General features: G+C 48.6%; 2 protein-coding genes across 2 annotated transcripts in view; one reads left to right on the plus strand and one right to left on the minus strand.

The window, feature by feature from the left end:
- LOC143981648 (uncharacterized) overlaps positions 1-17376 on the plus strand; it is a 281237-nt gene that overhangs the window by 217089 nt on the left and 46772 nt on the right. The gene's annotated exons all lie outside the window — the stretch shown is intronic.
- LOC143981646 (cystatin-B-like) lies at positions 8131-16595 on the minus strand. Its single transcript, XM_077479636.1, has 3 exons — positions 16434-16595; positions 13606-13707; positions 8131-8515 (listed from the first exon to the last, which is right to left on the minus strand). The coding sequence occupies exons 1-3, from the start codon at positions 16503-16505 to the stop codon at positions 8384-8386; spliced, it is 306 nt and encodes a 101-aa protein (XP_077335762.1). The 5' UTR covers positions 16506-16595; the 3' UTR covers positions 8131-8383.

The raw sequence follows: 17376 nt of genomic DNA on the forward strand, positions 1-17376 counted from the left end.
CACCTGCACACATATGTACATGATCATTTGCGTACATATGTCCGTGATCACACAAACCAACTTTTATACACTTAACGGAATTTTTTTTTTACCAAAAACATGTAGCAGAATACATTTTGGCTTAAATTTATGACAAAATTTGATTATATTGGATTTCTTTTAAAATAGAAATTTCCGCTTTTTTTGCGCTTATATCGCAAAAAAATAAAAAACGGAGTCGTGAATAAATAACACCAAAAAAAAAAAAAGCTCTATTTGTGCGAACAAAATGATAAAAATTTCATTTGGGTACAGTGTAGCACGACCGCGCAATTGTCATTGAAAGCGCGAGAGCGATGAAAGCTGAAAATTGGGCTGGGAAGGAAGGGGGGTGAAAGTGCCCTGTATTGTAGGGGTTAAGGCATACCATGGCTAATATGTGCTTTTGGTCTGTGTTTTGTTCCTTCCTATATTTTTTCATTAGATTTGACATCTCCTGTGCACTTCAAAGTGAAACTCTCTCCCTGGGTCTGAGTGGCTGGGGATTATATCTCCCTATTGAGCCACAGATTGGTCATGGTCGCCTTCCCGTTTTGGTTCATTTTTTTACTTAAATTGATTCTACCAGGTAATTTCTTTTTGATTATCTACTTAATTATATACCCTGCGAAATCTCTACATTTACGATTTCTAATAGGTATACTTTTATTTTATTTTAATCAGATTCTAGTCTTTTTCATTCTATCTATCACTGAATCTAGACTGATACTTTGAAGAGTCTCCCTGCAAGCAATTAATGTCCGGACGCCACCTATTCTCCTATTATTGAGGCTTTCAACTCGTTTGTTACTCCATTTGGCTATCATTGATTGAATTATCCCTTGTATTCTCAGCGGGTAAGTGTTGGATCTTCCAGCCTTTTGATCCCTAACGACCCAGATGTCCCTATTATTATATATATATATATATATTTGTTTTGTTGTCTTGTATTTGATTATGCTTATGTTTTTCCATCTTGGAAACAATTGATTGTAACATTAACCACTTACAGCCCCGGACCATTTTGCTGGTCAAAGACCAGACCACTTTTTGCGATTCGGCACTGCGTCGCTTTAACTGACGATTGCGCGGTCGTGCGACGTGGCTCCCAAACAAAATTGACGTCCTTTTTTTTTTCCCCACAAATAGAGCTTTCTTTTGGAGGTATTTGATCACCTCTGCGGTTTTTATTTTTTGCTCTATAAACAAAAATAGAGCGACAATTTTGAAAAAAAACGCATTCTTTTTTACTTTTTGTTATAATAAATATCCCCCAAAAATATATAAAAAAACGTTTTTTTCCCTCAGTTTAGGCCAATACATATTTTTGGTTAAAAAAAATCGCAATAAGCGATTATTGATTGCTTTGCGCAAAAGTTATAGCGTTTACAAAATAGGGATAGTTTTGTGGCATTTTTATTATTTTTTTTTTTAATAGTAATGGCGGCAATCAGCGATTTTTTTTATTGTGACTGCGACATTGTGGCGGACCCATCGGACTTTTTTTACACATTTTTGACACATTTTTGGGACCATTGTCATTTATACAGCAATCACTGCTATATAAATGCAGTGATTCCTGTGTAAATGACACTGGCAGTGAAAGGGTTAACCAGTGGGTGGCAGTGTAGGGGTTAAGTGTTCCTAGGGGCGTGTTACTAACTGTGGGGGGGGGGGGGGGTTGGGCTTTAATTTAGTGAACACTGATCTCTGCTCCAATCACATGGGAGCAGAGATCAGCGTCACTGGTTGCTAGGCAGAATGGAGAAATGCTGTTTACAACGGCATTTCTTCATTCGGCCGCTCCGTGAGACGATCGCGGGTATGCCCGCGGCGATCTAGTCCGCGGGTTCCACAACCGGACTCACGGTGGTCCCGACCGGCGCGGGAGCGCGCCGCCGCCGGCGCGCTCCCGATGGCAGGGTGGCAAATTTAAAGGGACGTACAGGTACACCCATTTGCCTGACCGTGCCATTCTGCCAACGTATATCGGCGTGCGCTGGTCGGAAAGTGGTTAAATACGCACCTTATATCTAATAATCTTCTTTATGCGTTTATCCATACAGTATTACATATGTCATTGATATTTAAAGCTCCTGAAGAAACTCGTCTATGAGTGAAACATGTCGAGCATCATATCATAGTGACTGAGTTCTAAAACGATTCTTCAAAATCATCATGTACTGGATGGATTTGTATATGTGATGGTGTTTTTTTAGCAAAATCTGTTAATCTTTTTTTTATCTGTAATAAATTTCTAAGTCTACTGTGTGTGATCCCCATATGGTTCCCTTTATATTATGTAATTTACGATACCGTTAAAAGTCCCGTGAGGTTGGTTACCTCTTCCCATGTCCTATTTTTAATATCAAACATTAAGGGCCGGTTCACACTGCGGGCGATGCGAGGCGACACGACTTGCCTCGCCGCTATCTTACAAGTCGCCCCCGTTCTGTACAATGGAACCGTTCTGAGAGGAGCGACTCGAGTCGCTCCGACTCAGAAAAAAGGGTTCCTGTACTACTTTCGGGTGACCTCGGGGCGACTTGCATTGACTTCTATACAGAAGTCATCTGCAAGTTGCCGCTGAGGTCGCGGCAGGTCGTGGCGAGGCAAGTCGGTGTCGCCTCGCATTGCCTGCAGTGTGAACTGGCCCTTAGGATGTGGTATCGTTCTGTTTTGGTAGCTCGACTTCGTTATTTAAATAAACCCCCTATTCAGGTGTCCGGCCCCTTTTCAGGCCTGAATTAGAGGGGCGGGTGTGTTTTTTTTTTTTTTTTTTTTTTGGAAGAACCCGATTAGAGCCATAGGCTCTAAGGCTGGATTCACACCTAGGCAGTTTTAGTGCTTTTGTAGATTTGCACAACAGTCCATTTAACATGGTTTCCTATGGAACACGTTCTGTAGTGCAAATCTGCAAAATGCAAAAAGCACTAAAAATGCCCCATAGGTGTGAATCCAGCCGAATAGACGCCCAAAAAAGGTGACCAGCGGGCGCAGTGCTGTGCGTTCGCCGTTCACACAGCTGTTTGTTAGCAAAAGTGAAGGAATTCGCTTTGCTAACACTCAACCGCCTCTCAGCCAATCGGGTGCTCGGGTCTGTTACCTGTCACGTGATTGGTTGTGTTTGGACACCTGATAGAGAGGATGGAAGAAGACAGCGAGGAGCGTGCAGGACACCGTCGCTGACCCACTGCGAGACAGGTAAGTGACAGGCGATGCACACTGGCAGTATTTGATGGGGCATAGTAGTGGCATTTGATGGGACACAGTAGCGGCAATTAATGGGCACACTGGCAGCAATTGATGGGTACAGTGGCTCCGTTTGAAGGCACGGTGGCTCCGTTAGATGGCCACAGTGGCTGTGCTTGATGTATTTTTTTTGTTGTTTTTTTTTCATTTTGTGTGCGCCCCCCCCCCCCAAATTTTGAGCACCAGCCGCCATTGGTCTATGGCAGTGATGGCGAACCTTGGCACCCCTGATGTTTGCAGTGTAGATGAGCATCATGGGAAATGTAGTTCTAAAACATCTGGAGTGCCAAGGTTCGCCATCACTGGTCTATGGGAATGCTTGACCATTCTTCCATAAGCGCATTTGTAAGGTCAGGCTCGCAGTCTCCACTCTAATTCATCCCAAAGGTGTTCTATCGGATTGAGGTCAGGACTCTGTGCAGGCCAGTCAAGTTCCTCCACCCCAAACTCGCCCATCCATATGGAAGAATGGCCAAACATTTCTACACTCGTAAACCTTGTGGGCAGCCTTTCCAGAAGAAGTGAAGCTGTTATAGCTGCAAAGGGCGGGCCAACTTAATATTGAACCGTACGGACTTAGTGCCGGTTCACACTAGCGCGATTTGAGAACTCTGCGAATCATGTGCGGGTTCCCGCATCGCTCCCGACATGCATGGCAGTTCACACTGCCATATGCGAACTGCTGGGGAGTGTCATTATATGTTAACGACACCCCCATTTCAGCTCGCGTATCGCACTGCGAACTGACAGTTCGGACATGAAGCGGATCGCATATGTGTGAACACCCATGCGATTCTGGTCCGAACAGAAAAAAGGGTCCTGTGCGTGTTTGGACCGAATGTGGTGCGATATCAGCCATTCTATCTGTATGGCTGATATCACACGGCACAGACATCGCATGTAATGTGAACAGCAGTGCGCTGCGAATTACATGCGATGTCTGGCATCACGCTAGTGTGAACCGGCACTAAGGCTCGATTCACATCTATGCATGTTGCTTTTGAGCGTTTTTGCAGTGCTTTTTGCGGTGCTTGCCGTGTTTTTGGACACGCGTTTTTACCACGTTTTACGTTTTTTTTTTTTACACTGTGGTTGCTGAGCAGCCAGATATATACAGTGAAAAAAAAAAAGCAAATCGCGGCAAAAAAGCAGTACTTGTGTTTTTGATGCAGGTCCATTGACTTCTATTACATGCAAAACGCTGCATTTTGCATGAAAAAAAGTCCCCGACCCTTTCCAAAAACGCAGAGGCACAAAAATGCATTGATGTGAACATGTTCCATAGGAACCCATGTTAAAAAATGTCCTTGCATTTCTGCAAAATGCATCAAAAAACGCCGTCAGACGCGAGTAAGCCGATCAATGGCTTTTCCTGTTCACTTTGCGATCAGCCCTGATTGGACACGGCTGATCACATGCTAAAGAGCCTCCGCTGGAGGCTCTTTACCAAGATTGGTGGAGTGGTGTGTCAGACTGACACACCGCACCACCGATCGCCGCGATGTGCGCCCCCCACGTGCGCGCAGCGCCATGTTATCCTGAAAGACGTCATATGACGCCCAGTCAGGATAACAGAACCACTTCCCGGACATCAATCTGCTATTAACTGGGTGGGAAGTGATTAAAGGGTAACATGGGGAAAATTTTCATCTAGCAGAAGATATATTGATTTTGCATTTTTATTTAGCACAGACCATAGCTGTACGCACCCCAAAAGCTCAAACCCTCTGACTTTTAAGACAGAAAAGGATTGAAGGGAGATCCCTCAGTCCCTTTCTCTGCAGCCTCAGCTGCACTGCACAGTGAATGAATGGGAAGTGCTCTGTGCCAAGTGGCTTCCTGTTCATTCACAAACAGAAGCATACTAAACACAGTTTACAATGCTTCAGATATGAATGAACACAGTGAGTGATCGGTACCAATGACTCATTGGGTTGATTTAGAAAAGGAAGAGGCTGGTAAATGACATTTACTAGCCCCTGCTCTCCTCTCCATCCTGAAATGATCCGCCACAGCATTGTGGGACAGAAGGGAAACCAGCAGTACTGCAGGGGTGCCCAGGCACATCCAGAGCACACCTATGGCTCAGACTCTTTAACCCATTAATCACCACACAACACAGGGGGCCGAGTCTACCAACTGAAAAGGTAGCAGTTGAAGTGCTAGCAATTTAGCCAAGCTAGCATTCAACCGCTGGGCATGTGGATGGCTGGGAGTAAACTTCTTCCGCCGGTCCAGCAGCTGGGGCAGGGAAATTTGCCTGCTATAATCAGACGTGGGTGTACTGCTAGCAGAGTGCCCGGAAGCACTTGGCTGTGACACACCTAATTCTACACCTTCATTCCTCTCAGAGCAGGTTTCAGAGAGGACTGAAGGTCTAGTGGGGTTGGAGATGCCAGCTGATGAGGAGCAAGGAGAGGTCCGCTTTGTTCTTTGGTGTGGGTCTTTGAAGTACGCTTGCCAACGAGCTGCATAGCAGGTCAACATATGTCTGGTCAAGCATGTGGTGCCCAAGCGGCTGATGTTTTGGCCACGCGAGATACACTTGAGACATATGTTGCAAATAGCAGCGGTGCGATCTGATGCACTCGTCTCAAAAAAGGCCCACACCAAAGAACTTTTAGAATAACGCGCAGAGGCAGCGAACTGCACAGGCGGAGCTCTGCGGTGTGATTCAGTCGGTGTGCTGCCCCTAAGCTGGCCCCCGGAGGGCATCCTGCCTCGTTGCAGATGTGCCTCCTCCTCCTTTCTCCTACCAGGCACCCACGTGGAGTCAGTGCCCTCATCATCCCCTCCCTCTTCATCACTGGAGCAAACCTAGCAGAATGCTGCAGCTGGTGGAACATGACTGCCAGATTGCTGTCTTTCTTGAGCATCCCCTCTCTCTGCACTCACACTACTGCCTTCCTCTAGCTGAGTGTCATCATCAGAGCCTTCAAAATGCTGGGCATCCTCCTGGAGCATGTACCCAACACTGTGCTCAAACAGTTCGGGGGACTCCTCAGGAGGACATGGTGGGTCTAGGGAAGGAGTCACTGATGACATTGAGATGAGGGAAGAGGCCGTGTTGGCAGCTGCTTTGCCAGTACCCTGAGCCTGGGTGAGAGAGGATGAGGAGGGCTTGGTCATCTACTCTACTACCAAGTCTTCGGCATGTTGCAGCCGAATGCGTCCAGCTGCCAAAAATAAGGACAACCATCTGCCATGGCCACGTGCCACTGACAATGCACTGCATCCACAACCAGCACTGTTGCCTCTAGACACAGAGCCTGCTTGCCCTCTTTTATTGGCTGGTGACTGTCTGCCTCTCCTTGTTGGCCTTCCAGACATACTAATGGCCTGCAAGGAGATGAGAACACTAGCAATTGGGGTAGCTTTAGGTGCACAGTGAGCAGATGACACATTATACCGATTGTAATTACTGCAGCTGCCTGCGGTATAGGATCTGAAGAACACAAGCAATTGGGGTAGCTTCAGGTGTATGCTGTGTGGGTGGCACAATACACTGACTGTAACTGCGCTAGGTTCAATCACAAGAAACGTAGACACTGTCCCTGCCTATCCTCTATGAACGCCGCCTTATATAGTGTGGGGGTGTGTACTAAACCCCCCGAGCTATAATTGGCCACAGGCCAGGCCTGTGGCCAGTTATGGCTCTCCTTGCTGCCACACTGATTGGCCAAGCATGCATGTCACCGTGCATGCTTGGCCAATCATCAGCCAGCAATGGCGGAGTGCATTGTGGGCTGTGAGCCCCACACAAATATGGTGCGAACAGCCCACAAAGTTCTGGCTTAGTCGAACACCCAGCTCATCCCTATTGAGGACCAGCCACCGCAATTATACTGCAGCAGGTTGGCTCCCCTGGGCAAGCCATTGTAGCTATACATTAGCTGCTTTAAGAGTGCTGGGGGTGCGCGACAATGGAGCCGATGCACGTGCCCAGTGGGGATGAGGTTAAATCCAACCGGAGTGGCGTTTTGCCAGTGGTATTGCAGCGCTGCCCCATTGACTTAAAATGAGGAGCAGTACTGAGTTCACCACTCCAAAGCAGCTGCTGGCAGGCTTTTTTGTGATGCCCTGCTAGCACACCAATCCAGTGTGAATGGAGCCACTTTTTAGTCGCTATTTTTAGCGCTGTAGTGACTGAAAAACACGCTGGCAGTGTGAAAGGGGTCTTAATGTCACTGGTCCCAAAAAAAAAAAGTCTATGTCCACCGCAATCTGATTTTTTGGCAGCTCGCCACCTTTACTAAAAAAAAAAAAAAAAAAAAAAAAAAAAAAAAAAAAAACCCACACACAAAGTCTCTCTCCCTCCCCAAAAGTCAGCAGCTACAAAAAGCATAGCTGTTGACTAAACAGACATTTACCTGTCCCACGGTCCAGCAATGCGGGTGCCGGAGCCTCGCTTCTCTCTGTCGGCACCGTCATAGCAACTGTGGGCACCAGGCCATGACACCTTTCGGTTTCACTGTCAGCGTCCCCCCAACAGGTGGCCAAAAGCAGGAAGGAGGAAGTCACTCTAAACTGGGTACACTCTTGCCTCCCCTCAAAAAATAAAAAAATATGACATGCCAAATGTGGCATGTCAGGGGCGAGGAGCAGAAGTTCCACTTTTGGGTGGAACTCCCCTTCAAGTGGTTAAACACACTCTGGTCCGCCATGTTAAAGTTTATAGTGCATGCCCATTCACTTACACAGCCTGCCAAAAATTCCTCCCCCCCCCACTGGCCAAATGCTCTCATGTGACCTGAACTCTGCTGTCCTTTCCACCATGGTGGGTGGAATGGAGAAAGGTCTGGTCACCGATCTTCCATCAGAGGAATGGACACAGAAAAGATAGAGGCACAGCAAGACACATTAAAGAAATACACCAGGTTTAATAAATGTGCATGTTAACAAAAAGGTAAACAAAAGTACAAAATATATTCTCTACATGGCGCAGCCTCGTATCCCAGAATGCACTGCGATAACTGAACTCATAGGAGCGCTAGGACCAGACTTGTGTTACGGAATTAGAGAAGAGATTTTTGAAAATGAGCGGAAAGTCTATTAGAGGAGAGTAGTGACAAACACGGCTGCACTGCATGTGGATGGTGAGGATGGACTCTGCTCAGTTTATATAAGCGATCTCCTCTTCCTTGGTCTTCCCCAGCTGGGTGGTGGACAGGGTGACCTTCTCCTGTGCGTGCGGAAACGCCTTGTGTATACGAAGGTGGCAGTACTCATCCCCATCGAGCTGGACCTAAAAGAAAAAAAACTGCTTTAGAAGAATCACTGGACTATATGTAGAGTCCAATAGCATTGTGCTGCTTGAAGAGCTTCTCATGGATCAAAACACACAACATAGCTACAACTTGAGTAGAAAAGCCTGTCCCCTGCCAGCATGCTGCAGAGAAGGACCCTTGCTTGCTGTTCAGAATAGGTGTGCTCTGGATGTGCCTGGGCACCCCTGCAGTGCTGCTGGCTTTCCTTCTGTCCCACAATGCTGTGGCCAGATCATTCAGGATGGAGAGGAGAGCAGGGGCTAGTAAATGTCATTTACCAGCCTCTTCCTTTTCTAAATCAACCCAATCAGTCATTGGTACCGATCACTCACTGTGTTCATTCATATCTGAAGCATTGTAAACTGTTTAGTATGCTTCAGTTTGAGGAGGAGAAGAAAAAGGAGAAGGAGACGGAGAAGAAGGAGAAGGAGACGGAGAAGAAGGAGAAGGAGACGGAGAAGAAGGAGAAGGAGACGGAGAAGAAGGAGAAGGAGACGGAGAAGAAGGAGACGGAGAAGAAGAAGAAGGAGACGGAGAAGAAGAAGAAGGAGACGGAGAAGAAGAAGAAGGAGACGGAGAAGAAGAAGAAGGAGACGGAGAAGAAGAAGAAGGAGACGGAGAAGAAGAAGAAGGAGACGGAGAAGAAGAAGAAGGAGACGGAGAAGAAGAAGGAGGAGAAGAAGGAGGAGAAGAAGGAGGAGAAGAAGGAGGAGAAGAAGGAGGAGAAGAAGGAGGAGAAGAAGGAGGAGAAGAAGGAGGAGAAGGAGGAGGAGAAGGAGGAGGAGAAGGAGGAGGAGAAGAAGGAGGAGGAGAAGGAGGAGGAGAAGGAGGAGGAGAAGAAGGAGGAGGAGAAGGAGGAGGAGAAGAAGGAGGAGGAGAAGGAGGAGGAGAAGAAGGAGGAGGAGAAGGAGGAGGAGAAGAAGGAGGAGGAGAAGGAGGAGGAGAAGAAGGAGGAGGAGAAGGAGGAGAACGAGAAGGAGGAGGAGAAGAAGGAGGAGAACGAGAAGGAGGAGGAGAAGAAGGAGGAGAAGAGGAAGGAGGAGGAGAGGAAGAACGAGAAGGAGGAGGAGAAGAAGAACGAGAAGGAGGAGGAGAAGAAGAACGAGAAGGAGGAGGAGAAGAAGAACGAGAAGGAGGAGGAGAAGAAGAACGAGAAGGAGGAGGAGGAGAAGGAAGGAGGAGGAGAAGGAGGAGGAGAAGGAGGAGGAGAAGGAGGAGGAGAAGGAGGGGAGGAGGAGGAGGAGGAGGAGGAGAGGAGGAGGAGGAGGAGAAGGAGGAGAAGGAGGAGGAGGAGGAGGAGAAGGAGGAGAAGGAGGAGGAGGAGGAGGAGGAGGAGGAGGAGGAGGAGGAGGAGGAGGAGGAGGAGGAGGAGGAGGAGGAGGAGGAGGAGAAGACCCACTTGTCCCAGGGAGCCCATGATGTCAGCAACGCAGCCAATCTTCCGCTCAACTGTCAGGTGCAGTCACCATTGCCAGTAAGGGAACCCGGCAATGAAGCCATTTTCGACTTAATGACCGGTTCCCTACTACGCATGCATGAAGCACACTACTTGTGACGGATCCTACCCACACCCTGCTGAGTGCTTCCATCAGTAATACCGCTTCCTCCAGTCTGACCAGCAGAGAGATTATTATAGATGCATTGAATACAAGTCTAGCCAAAAATAGCTTGTAGAATCTTGAATGCTTTATTGGATAGAATACAGCCTTTTTATACACTTAACACAAGGGGTTAGATAATGGAGGTAGGGCTGCTCATGGATACTCCTTCCCTCTAGCACAACTTTAGACAATTATATAATTAACATGTTAGTTAACAGCACTTAAGGCAATCTAGGTGACCAGACAGTCCGTGTCCAGGAGGTCCTTCCCCCTGGAGTCCCTTTAGCCGCAGGAGAGGAGACAGGGTGGCTGGGCTCAGTCCATCATGCTGTTGGGCATCTGGGCTGACTGCCCAGCATCCCTGGAGGTATACAGGTGGAGACTGAAGTTCCATCCACCTTTACAGGAAATCCGTCCTCTATTAGTTGAGGGCAGAGGCCAGCAGCGCTCTGTTCCATTGCCAGCAGTTCAGCTGGGTGTAGGAGCTTCCCTACATTATCTGCTCCAGCTAACGGTTGGGGAGAGAGCCCGACTGCCCCAGCTCCCTGGAACTCCACAGTTGTTGCCGGTGCTGGGCAGAGGTTGGTAGCACTCTGCCTGGTTTTATACAAGCGAGTTGGAGGGCTCCAATCCAGAGTTCCACCCAATTCTGCTGCCTGAGCTCCAGGTATTCATCCTCAGACAGTCCTGGTGTATGTTGAAAAAGGACGATCCACAGCAGCCCCAGGAACTCTAATGCCAGATCTATATCTCTGCTGGGGCAACCAAAGTCTTGTGACAGACCTAGCCAGGACAGGGGCTTTTGGAGGAGGACCGAATACTAGCCTCTTAACTACAGATCACGGGCCCTGGCATTTGGGGGCTGTATGCCTGGGGACCCTGGAGGTGGTGTAACTTTAGATTCAGGTCCATGTCCCCCAAGACACAGACTCTGGGAACCCTGTATATGCTTAAAGACTATACTTGGTTGTTAATTCTGAATACATGATCATTGAAAGAGCTGATCACATTGACCTCTGTAGACAGACTGTCTGGTCACCTAGACTGCCTTTAGTGCTGTGTTAACCAACATGTTAATTATATAATTGTCTTTCAAGTTGTTGCTAGAGGGGAGGGGGTAGTATCCATGAGCCAGCCCTACCTCGTTATCTAACCCCTTGTGTTAAGTTTATAAAAAAGGCTGTATTCTGTCCAATAAAGCATTCAAGATTCTACAAGCCATTTTTGGCTAGACTTGTATTCAATGCAGCTATAATCTCTGATGGTCAGACTGGAGGAAACGGTATTACTGACAGAAGCACTCAGAGGAGTGTGGGATAGGATCCATCACACTACTCTTTCCAATTGGCCCAACACCAGAGGAAGGGGGGGGGGTTTGAGGGATTGACAAACAAGCAGAAGTTCCACCTTTGGGTGGAACTCTAATCTCATGAATTAGAGTGGGCATGAATAAATTTTTCAGCCACTGTCGGCACCTTTTCGGCCAATAGGCTGCTTTTACACTGAGCAGTTTTGGAAGCACTTTTGCATTAAAGCACAAGAAAAAGCTCAGAAAAAAGCTTCCCTTTAAAAATTCTATACATGTCCTCACACTGGGCGGCACTAGCAGTAAAAAGGGTCGCTGGTTTGAATCCCAACCACGACACTACCTGCCTGGAGTTTGCATGTTCTCCTTGTGCCTGTATGGGTTTCCTCCGGGTACTCCGGTTTCCTCCCACACTCCAAAGACATGCAGGTAGGTTAATTGGCTTCTGTCCAAAATTGGCCCTATTATATGAATGGGGACCTTAGATTGTGAGCTCCTTGAGGGTAGGGACCAATGTGAGTGTGCAATGTACAGGGATAGGGGTAGACACTGGATGGACTGGTGTCTTTATTCAACCTTACTAACTATGAAACTATGGTCCGTTGCAATTCTGTTGAAGTGTAAAAATCTTGCTTGCATTCTTGGTGCATATTTATTCAGAAAACACACACACTGGAATGCAGTTCAGGAGAGCCGCATTCCCACTCAAATTCCTGAACCACAGTCTCAAAGCACCACACCCTCACTCTGCAGAATTTGAGTCTTGTATTCACCCAGCCACAAATCAGTTGCCTCTTACTGATATCCACCAGGATCTTCCTAGTGAGGGATATAGACTCGCACCACCTCTGGACAACTTGGGCTCTCTCCCACAGACTCTTACCAGCCCTCTCCCGTGAGTAGTCTCCTGACCCAACTGGACCCCTCGAATAGGACCTGTAAATAGGCCCCCCTCAGCTAAGCCTAGCTGGGACCTCAGTGTGTTCCTTCAGGCTGGTTTCATCCCAGACACCTGCCCCAGGGGGCAGAGCCCTTTAAACAGGTTTCTCCTCCTGCAGGACTGGACCCAGGAATACTGTCCCTTGCTGCTCAGGCCTCAGAATACTTATGGGCTTTCCCTCCACCTTCTGGGCACACCTCCCACTATGTTCTAGAACAGTTGTCTCCAAACCGCAGCCCTTTTCTTACTTTTATCCAGCTCTTGAGCACCATTTTCATCCTCTAACATTAACAATGGGGCTCAATTCCTCCCAATGACACCAAAGCTGAGACATGGCTTACTCCCATTGATGTCAGGAACTTTTCTACTCCCAATGCCGAGTCCAGCCCCCCTAAGATCTGAGGGACAGTTTACCAAGTTTGGAGACCTCTGATCAGTGGTGGCTGGTGTTTTTTGGGTCCCTAACCCCCCCCCCCCCCACCCCCTTAGTGGTCGGTGGCACCTCCACCCCCCACTGTTGGCTGGTTCAGCACCTACCCCATCTAGGCAGGTAGCATGCAGCGGCTCTGTCCTCTCCATCACAGAGACTTTCAGTGTGCGGCTCCTCCCCTCCTAGGCATCCAATAGGATCGCCTTTCCTTTCAGCCAATCTGGCAACAGGTCTCAAAACCCACTTCCTGATTGGCTGGGAGGAGGATCAGGGTTACAATAGTAAATATTAAATTTGCTGTTATAACACCTGGGTGGGTTCAGTTTGCATTCTCTGCATCCCGAACCCACCCTATTCAAGCCTCTGGCTCTAATCAGGTGATTAGAAACAAACACATTGCAATTCATGCATCCGGTGTGCTGCAAGGGGCCAGACGCATGGATGGGGGGGCGGGGCCTTGCGCCCTTAATGGATGGGCCACCCCTGATATAGAAGTCTCTAGAAGACAGGAGGTGGTAACAAAGCAGCAGCCCTAAGTAATCAAGCCCAGCTCCATGGTTTACAGAGGAGCTAAAGTAAAATTTAGCTAGCAGCCAATTATATTCCAATAGGGTACTACATCTACAGGACAGGCAGGGAAGAAATCTCCCCAATGGGACACATGGCCAAATAAAAAGAAATCTGATAGGGTTTGCCATGGGAAATTTTAGATATATAGTACTTTAATCTGCACCACGATGTGCGATGCTGCCATGCATGTAGCCTCCACAGACTGCACAGACTGCACTTACCTTAACAAAATAGTTTGTTCCATTGACCGTTTGGGTTTTGTATGAGACGGCAACGAATGTGCTAAACGTTCGTCCATTTTTCTGTTCCACCTCCGCCTTCACCTGGGGAGGAGAAAAAAAATAAAATAAAAAAAAAGTTACTTTGGGGACAGTGGCCCTCCTGTAGTGACAGGTATCATTTATTTACACAGTAATACCAAAGTATGAGAAGCCATTATATTACAAAGCTTTTAGTAAACCATCATCTGACTTGAGAACACTGGGCTCCGATCTCAATGGAAGTGCTGGCTGTGGCTTTATATGAGCCGTTAGCAGCCATCCAGCAAGATTAAGATCCAATTTTAGTTTTTTTTTTTAATGTCTTATTGGAGGAAAAAATAAAAATAAATAAAAACATCTCATGCTTCTATACTCTCCAATCCAGAGCTGCCCCCTGCAGTACCCTCCCTTCGTCACAAGATGTCCTCAGTCTTTCTGCTTGAATGATGGCCAATCCCGATAAGAAATGCCCAGAGTTTGGCATTCAAACCCATCCCCCGGGCAAATCAGCGGACAGATTTTCAACCCTGCTCTCTCCTTCTGTCAGCATGCCCCTTTCCTTTTTATTTTTTGTTAATACTTTCAGCTGTAATGCAACACAGGAGATGAACCCTCTGTGCTCAGCTTTGGCTCAGGTGACCAAAAAGGGAAGTTGAGGCCGACTGCCCCTTCAGTCTGACGCTATGGAGGGGTTGGGATAATAGTACACATTGGTGCCAATTGGAGGCAACCAGACCCCGAGAGCCCTGATCACACTATACAACCTGAAGAACATCCCCACCCAGCACAACTTAAATTATATGAAAAGGTACATCTCTTATTCATTTATTTTTAATTCTTTAGTTTTCCAGAAAATATAGGATTTTGCAAACAAGAAAATTGAGATCCGGACACAGAAATGAAAGAACAAAATTACACTAAAATTTGATTTGAATAAAGATCCCAATTATTTCAGAAGTTAAATGTCAGAACTGATATAGGAGAAGGTTTGAAAACAACGATCAGATCTGAGCAGTGTGACATATACATATATATATATATATATATATATACATATATGGTTTTTATTTGTGGCTGGAGTTCTGCCCAATGCAGGTCTCATAAGCAGAGATTCATCATAGAGGATCCGGGGGTGAAAAGGGAACTTGAACACGGGACGCTGCAGCTGGTTGCTCAACGCAGACAATGCCAGGTGTTTGTCATAAAGTCACATGATGTGGGCGCCTCTCCCAAATCCCATTACAATGAGTCACCTGCTCAGATGACTGCAGGCTGCAGAATTGTAATTCCAACTCCGACTGTGTGCAGCCCGAGGAGGAGGAGAGGCTCCATAATAATAGTCAGAGTTATACACAGCAAAACTGACAATACCTCCCTTCCCCACCGAGCACCCCGCTATTACCTCCCTTCCCCACCCGCCGAGCACCCCACTGCCACCTCCCTTCCCCACCTACACCACCGAGCACCCCACTGCCACCTCCCTTCCCCACCCACCGAGCACCCCACTGCCACCTCCCTTCCCCACCCAGCACCCCACTGCCACCTCCCTTCCCCACCCAGCACCCCACTGCCACCTCCCTTCCCCACCGAGCACCCCACTGCCACCTCCCTTCCCCGCCGAGCACCCCCACTGCCACCTCCCTTCCCCACCCGCCGAGCACCCCCACTGCCACCTCCCTTCCCCACCCGCCGAGCACCCCCACTGCCACCTCCCTTCCCCACCCGCCGAGCACCCCCACTGCCACCTCCCTTCCCCACCCGCCGAGCACCCCCACTGCCACCTCCCTTCCCCACCCGCCGAGCACCCCCACTGCCACCTCCCTTCCCCACCCGCCGAGCACCCCCACTGCCACCTCCCTTCCCCACCCGCCGAGCACCCCCACTGCCACCTCCCTTCCCCACCCGCCGAGCACCCCCACTGCCACCTCCCTTCCCCACCCGCCGAGCACCCCCACTGCCACCTCCCTTCCCCACCCGCCGAGCACCCCCACTGCCAGCTCCCTTCCCCACCCGCCGAGCACCCCCACTGCCACCTCCCTTCCCCACCCGCCGAGCACCCCCACTGCCACCTCCCTTCCCCACCCGCCGAGCACCCCCACTGCCAGCTCCCTTCCCCACCCGCCGAGCACCCCCACTGCCAGCTCCCTTCCCCACCCGCCGAGCACCCCCACTGCCAGCTCCCTTCCCCACCCGCCGAGCACCCCCACTGTTCTCTCCTCCACTGAGCACCCCACCAATCGTTACCTCCTCCACTACCGCCTTTCACCAACTCATCCATCATCACAGAGCACCCAACCATTATCTCCACTGTCTACCCCCCACCATCACAGAGCACCAATCACATCACTACCCTCCACCATTGACAACCCAACACACACACTTTTTATTATGTATAAACACTCTGGTTCCTAAAGACAATAACAACCCCACCCACCTTTTGCTGTCTCACACTTGTTGCCCATAGCAACAGTTTCCAAATTATTTCCAGTCTGGCTTCTGACTGGTTGCTGTGGGTGACAAGCAATTAGCACATTCTTCCTACATTGGAGTGTATACAGATACATTGTATCCCAGTCCTCCCCCCTCCCCTCCGATACATTGTATCCTAGTCCTGCCCTCTCCCCGCACACAGATACATTGTATCCTCCGTCACCTCTCCCCAGATACATTGTATCCTAGTCCTGCCCTCTCCCCGCACACAGATACATTGTATCCTCCGTCACCTCTCCCCAGATACATTGTATCCTAGTCCTGCCCTCTCCCCGCACACAGATACATTGTATCCTCACCTGGTCGCACAGCTCCTGCACGGTGGCATCGGCCGGTTTGGTCTCCCCGACTCCTCCGCACTTCAGAGGCATCTCGCTGGTTTGGTATCACCCGATCTCTGCTTGTCACCACCTATATAACACCGGGATGTACCATCTATACCGGGGCGGGGGGATAGTCAGCATTCTGTGTACAGAGATGTGTCAGCATTACAGATCACCAGCAGTTCCCCCCCTCCCTGTCTGTGGTACAATCCTCCTCACTGGTCATATGACAGCTGTCAGGAGGAGGGAGATGTCATCAGAATCATGTGATAGAATGAGGATCAGGATGACACCATAGAGAGGAATCATCATATCACTGTGACATGTCTGAGGTATATTCACATTCCTCCCAACTGCCCCTGATTTGGAGCAATGTCCCTCTTTCCTCCTCACTTTGCTCTGATCTCTATAGTTGTATATAAAATGCACTTTTTATCTTTCAAAAGGTGTTTTCCAGCACTAAACCTTTCATCCAAATTCTAAATTGCTACATTTGTTAATTCCAAAAGCCGATATAAGTGTAAGGCTGACCGCAGGTCATCCTGTATTTGTAGGAGGAGTCAGGCTGCATAAAGCCTGCCCCCCTTTGCCTCCTCCCGTGGTCGTAGGATGTCGTGTAATACTAATGGTAAAAAATCACTTGCGGATTTAAAGTGGTGCTGCACAGAAAAAAAATAAATTAATTAAAATTCCTAAAAAAAAAAAAAAAAAAAAAAAAAAATTACATTTTTTTTTAAACTCACCTCTAAATGCCTGTTGCCAGGGGGTCGCTCGTAGTCTGCCTCCTTCAGTGCCCGGGCTGGTGACATCACTTCCCAGGAACGGCTCAGCTCTGCCCCCTCCCTCCTGTCAGCCATCTGGGACACGTGACAGGTCCCAGATGACTGCGCGGCCAATCACGGCGCCACTCACGCATGCG

Source organism: Lithobates pipiens, unplaced genomic scaffold (genome assembly GCF_037356315.1).
Source record: "Lithobates pipiens isolate NorthernLeopardFrog02 unplaced genomic scaffold, aLitPip1_a1.2 Scaffold_16, whole genome shotgun sequence".
In the NCBI taxonomy this organism is placed as follows: Eukaryota; Metazoa; Chordata; class Amphibia; order Anura; family Ranidae; genus Lithobates; species Lithobates pipiens.

Coding starts and splice junctions, on each gene's coding strand:
- LOC143981646 (XM_077479636.1), bottom strand. CDS start 16,505: ATGCCTCTGAAGTGCGGAGGAGTCGGGGAGACCAAACCGGCCGATGCC. Junction 13,708..16,433: donor TGCAGGAGCTGTGCGACCAG/GTGAGGATACAA, acceptor TCTCCTCCCCAG/GTGAAGGCGGAGGTGGAACA. Junction 8,516..13,605: donor GAACAAACTATTTTGTTAAG/GTAAGTGCAGTC, acceptor TTTTTCTTTTAG/GTCCAGCTCGATGGGGATGA.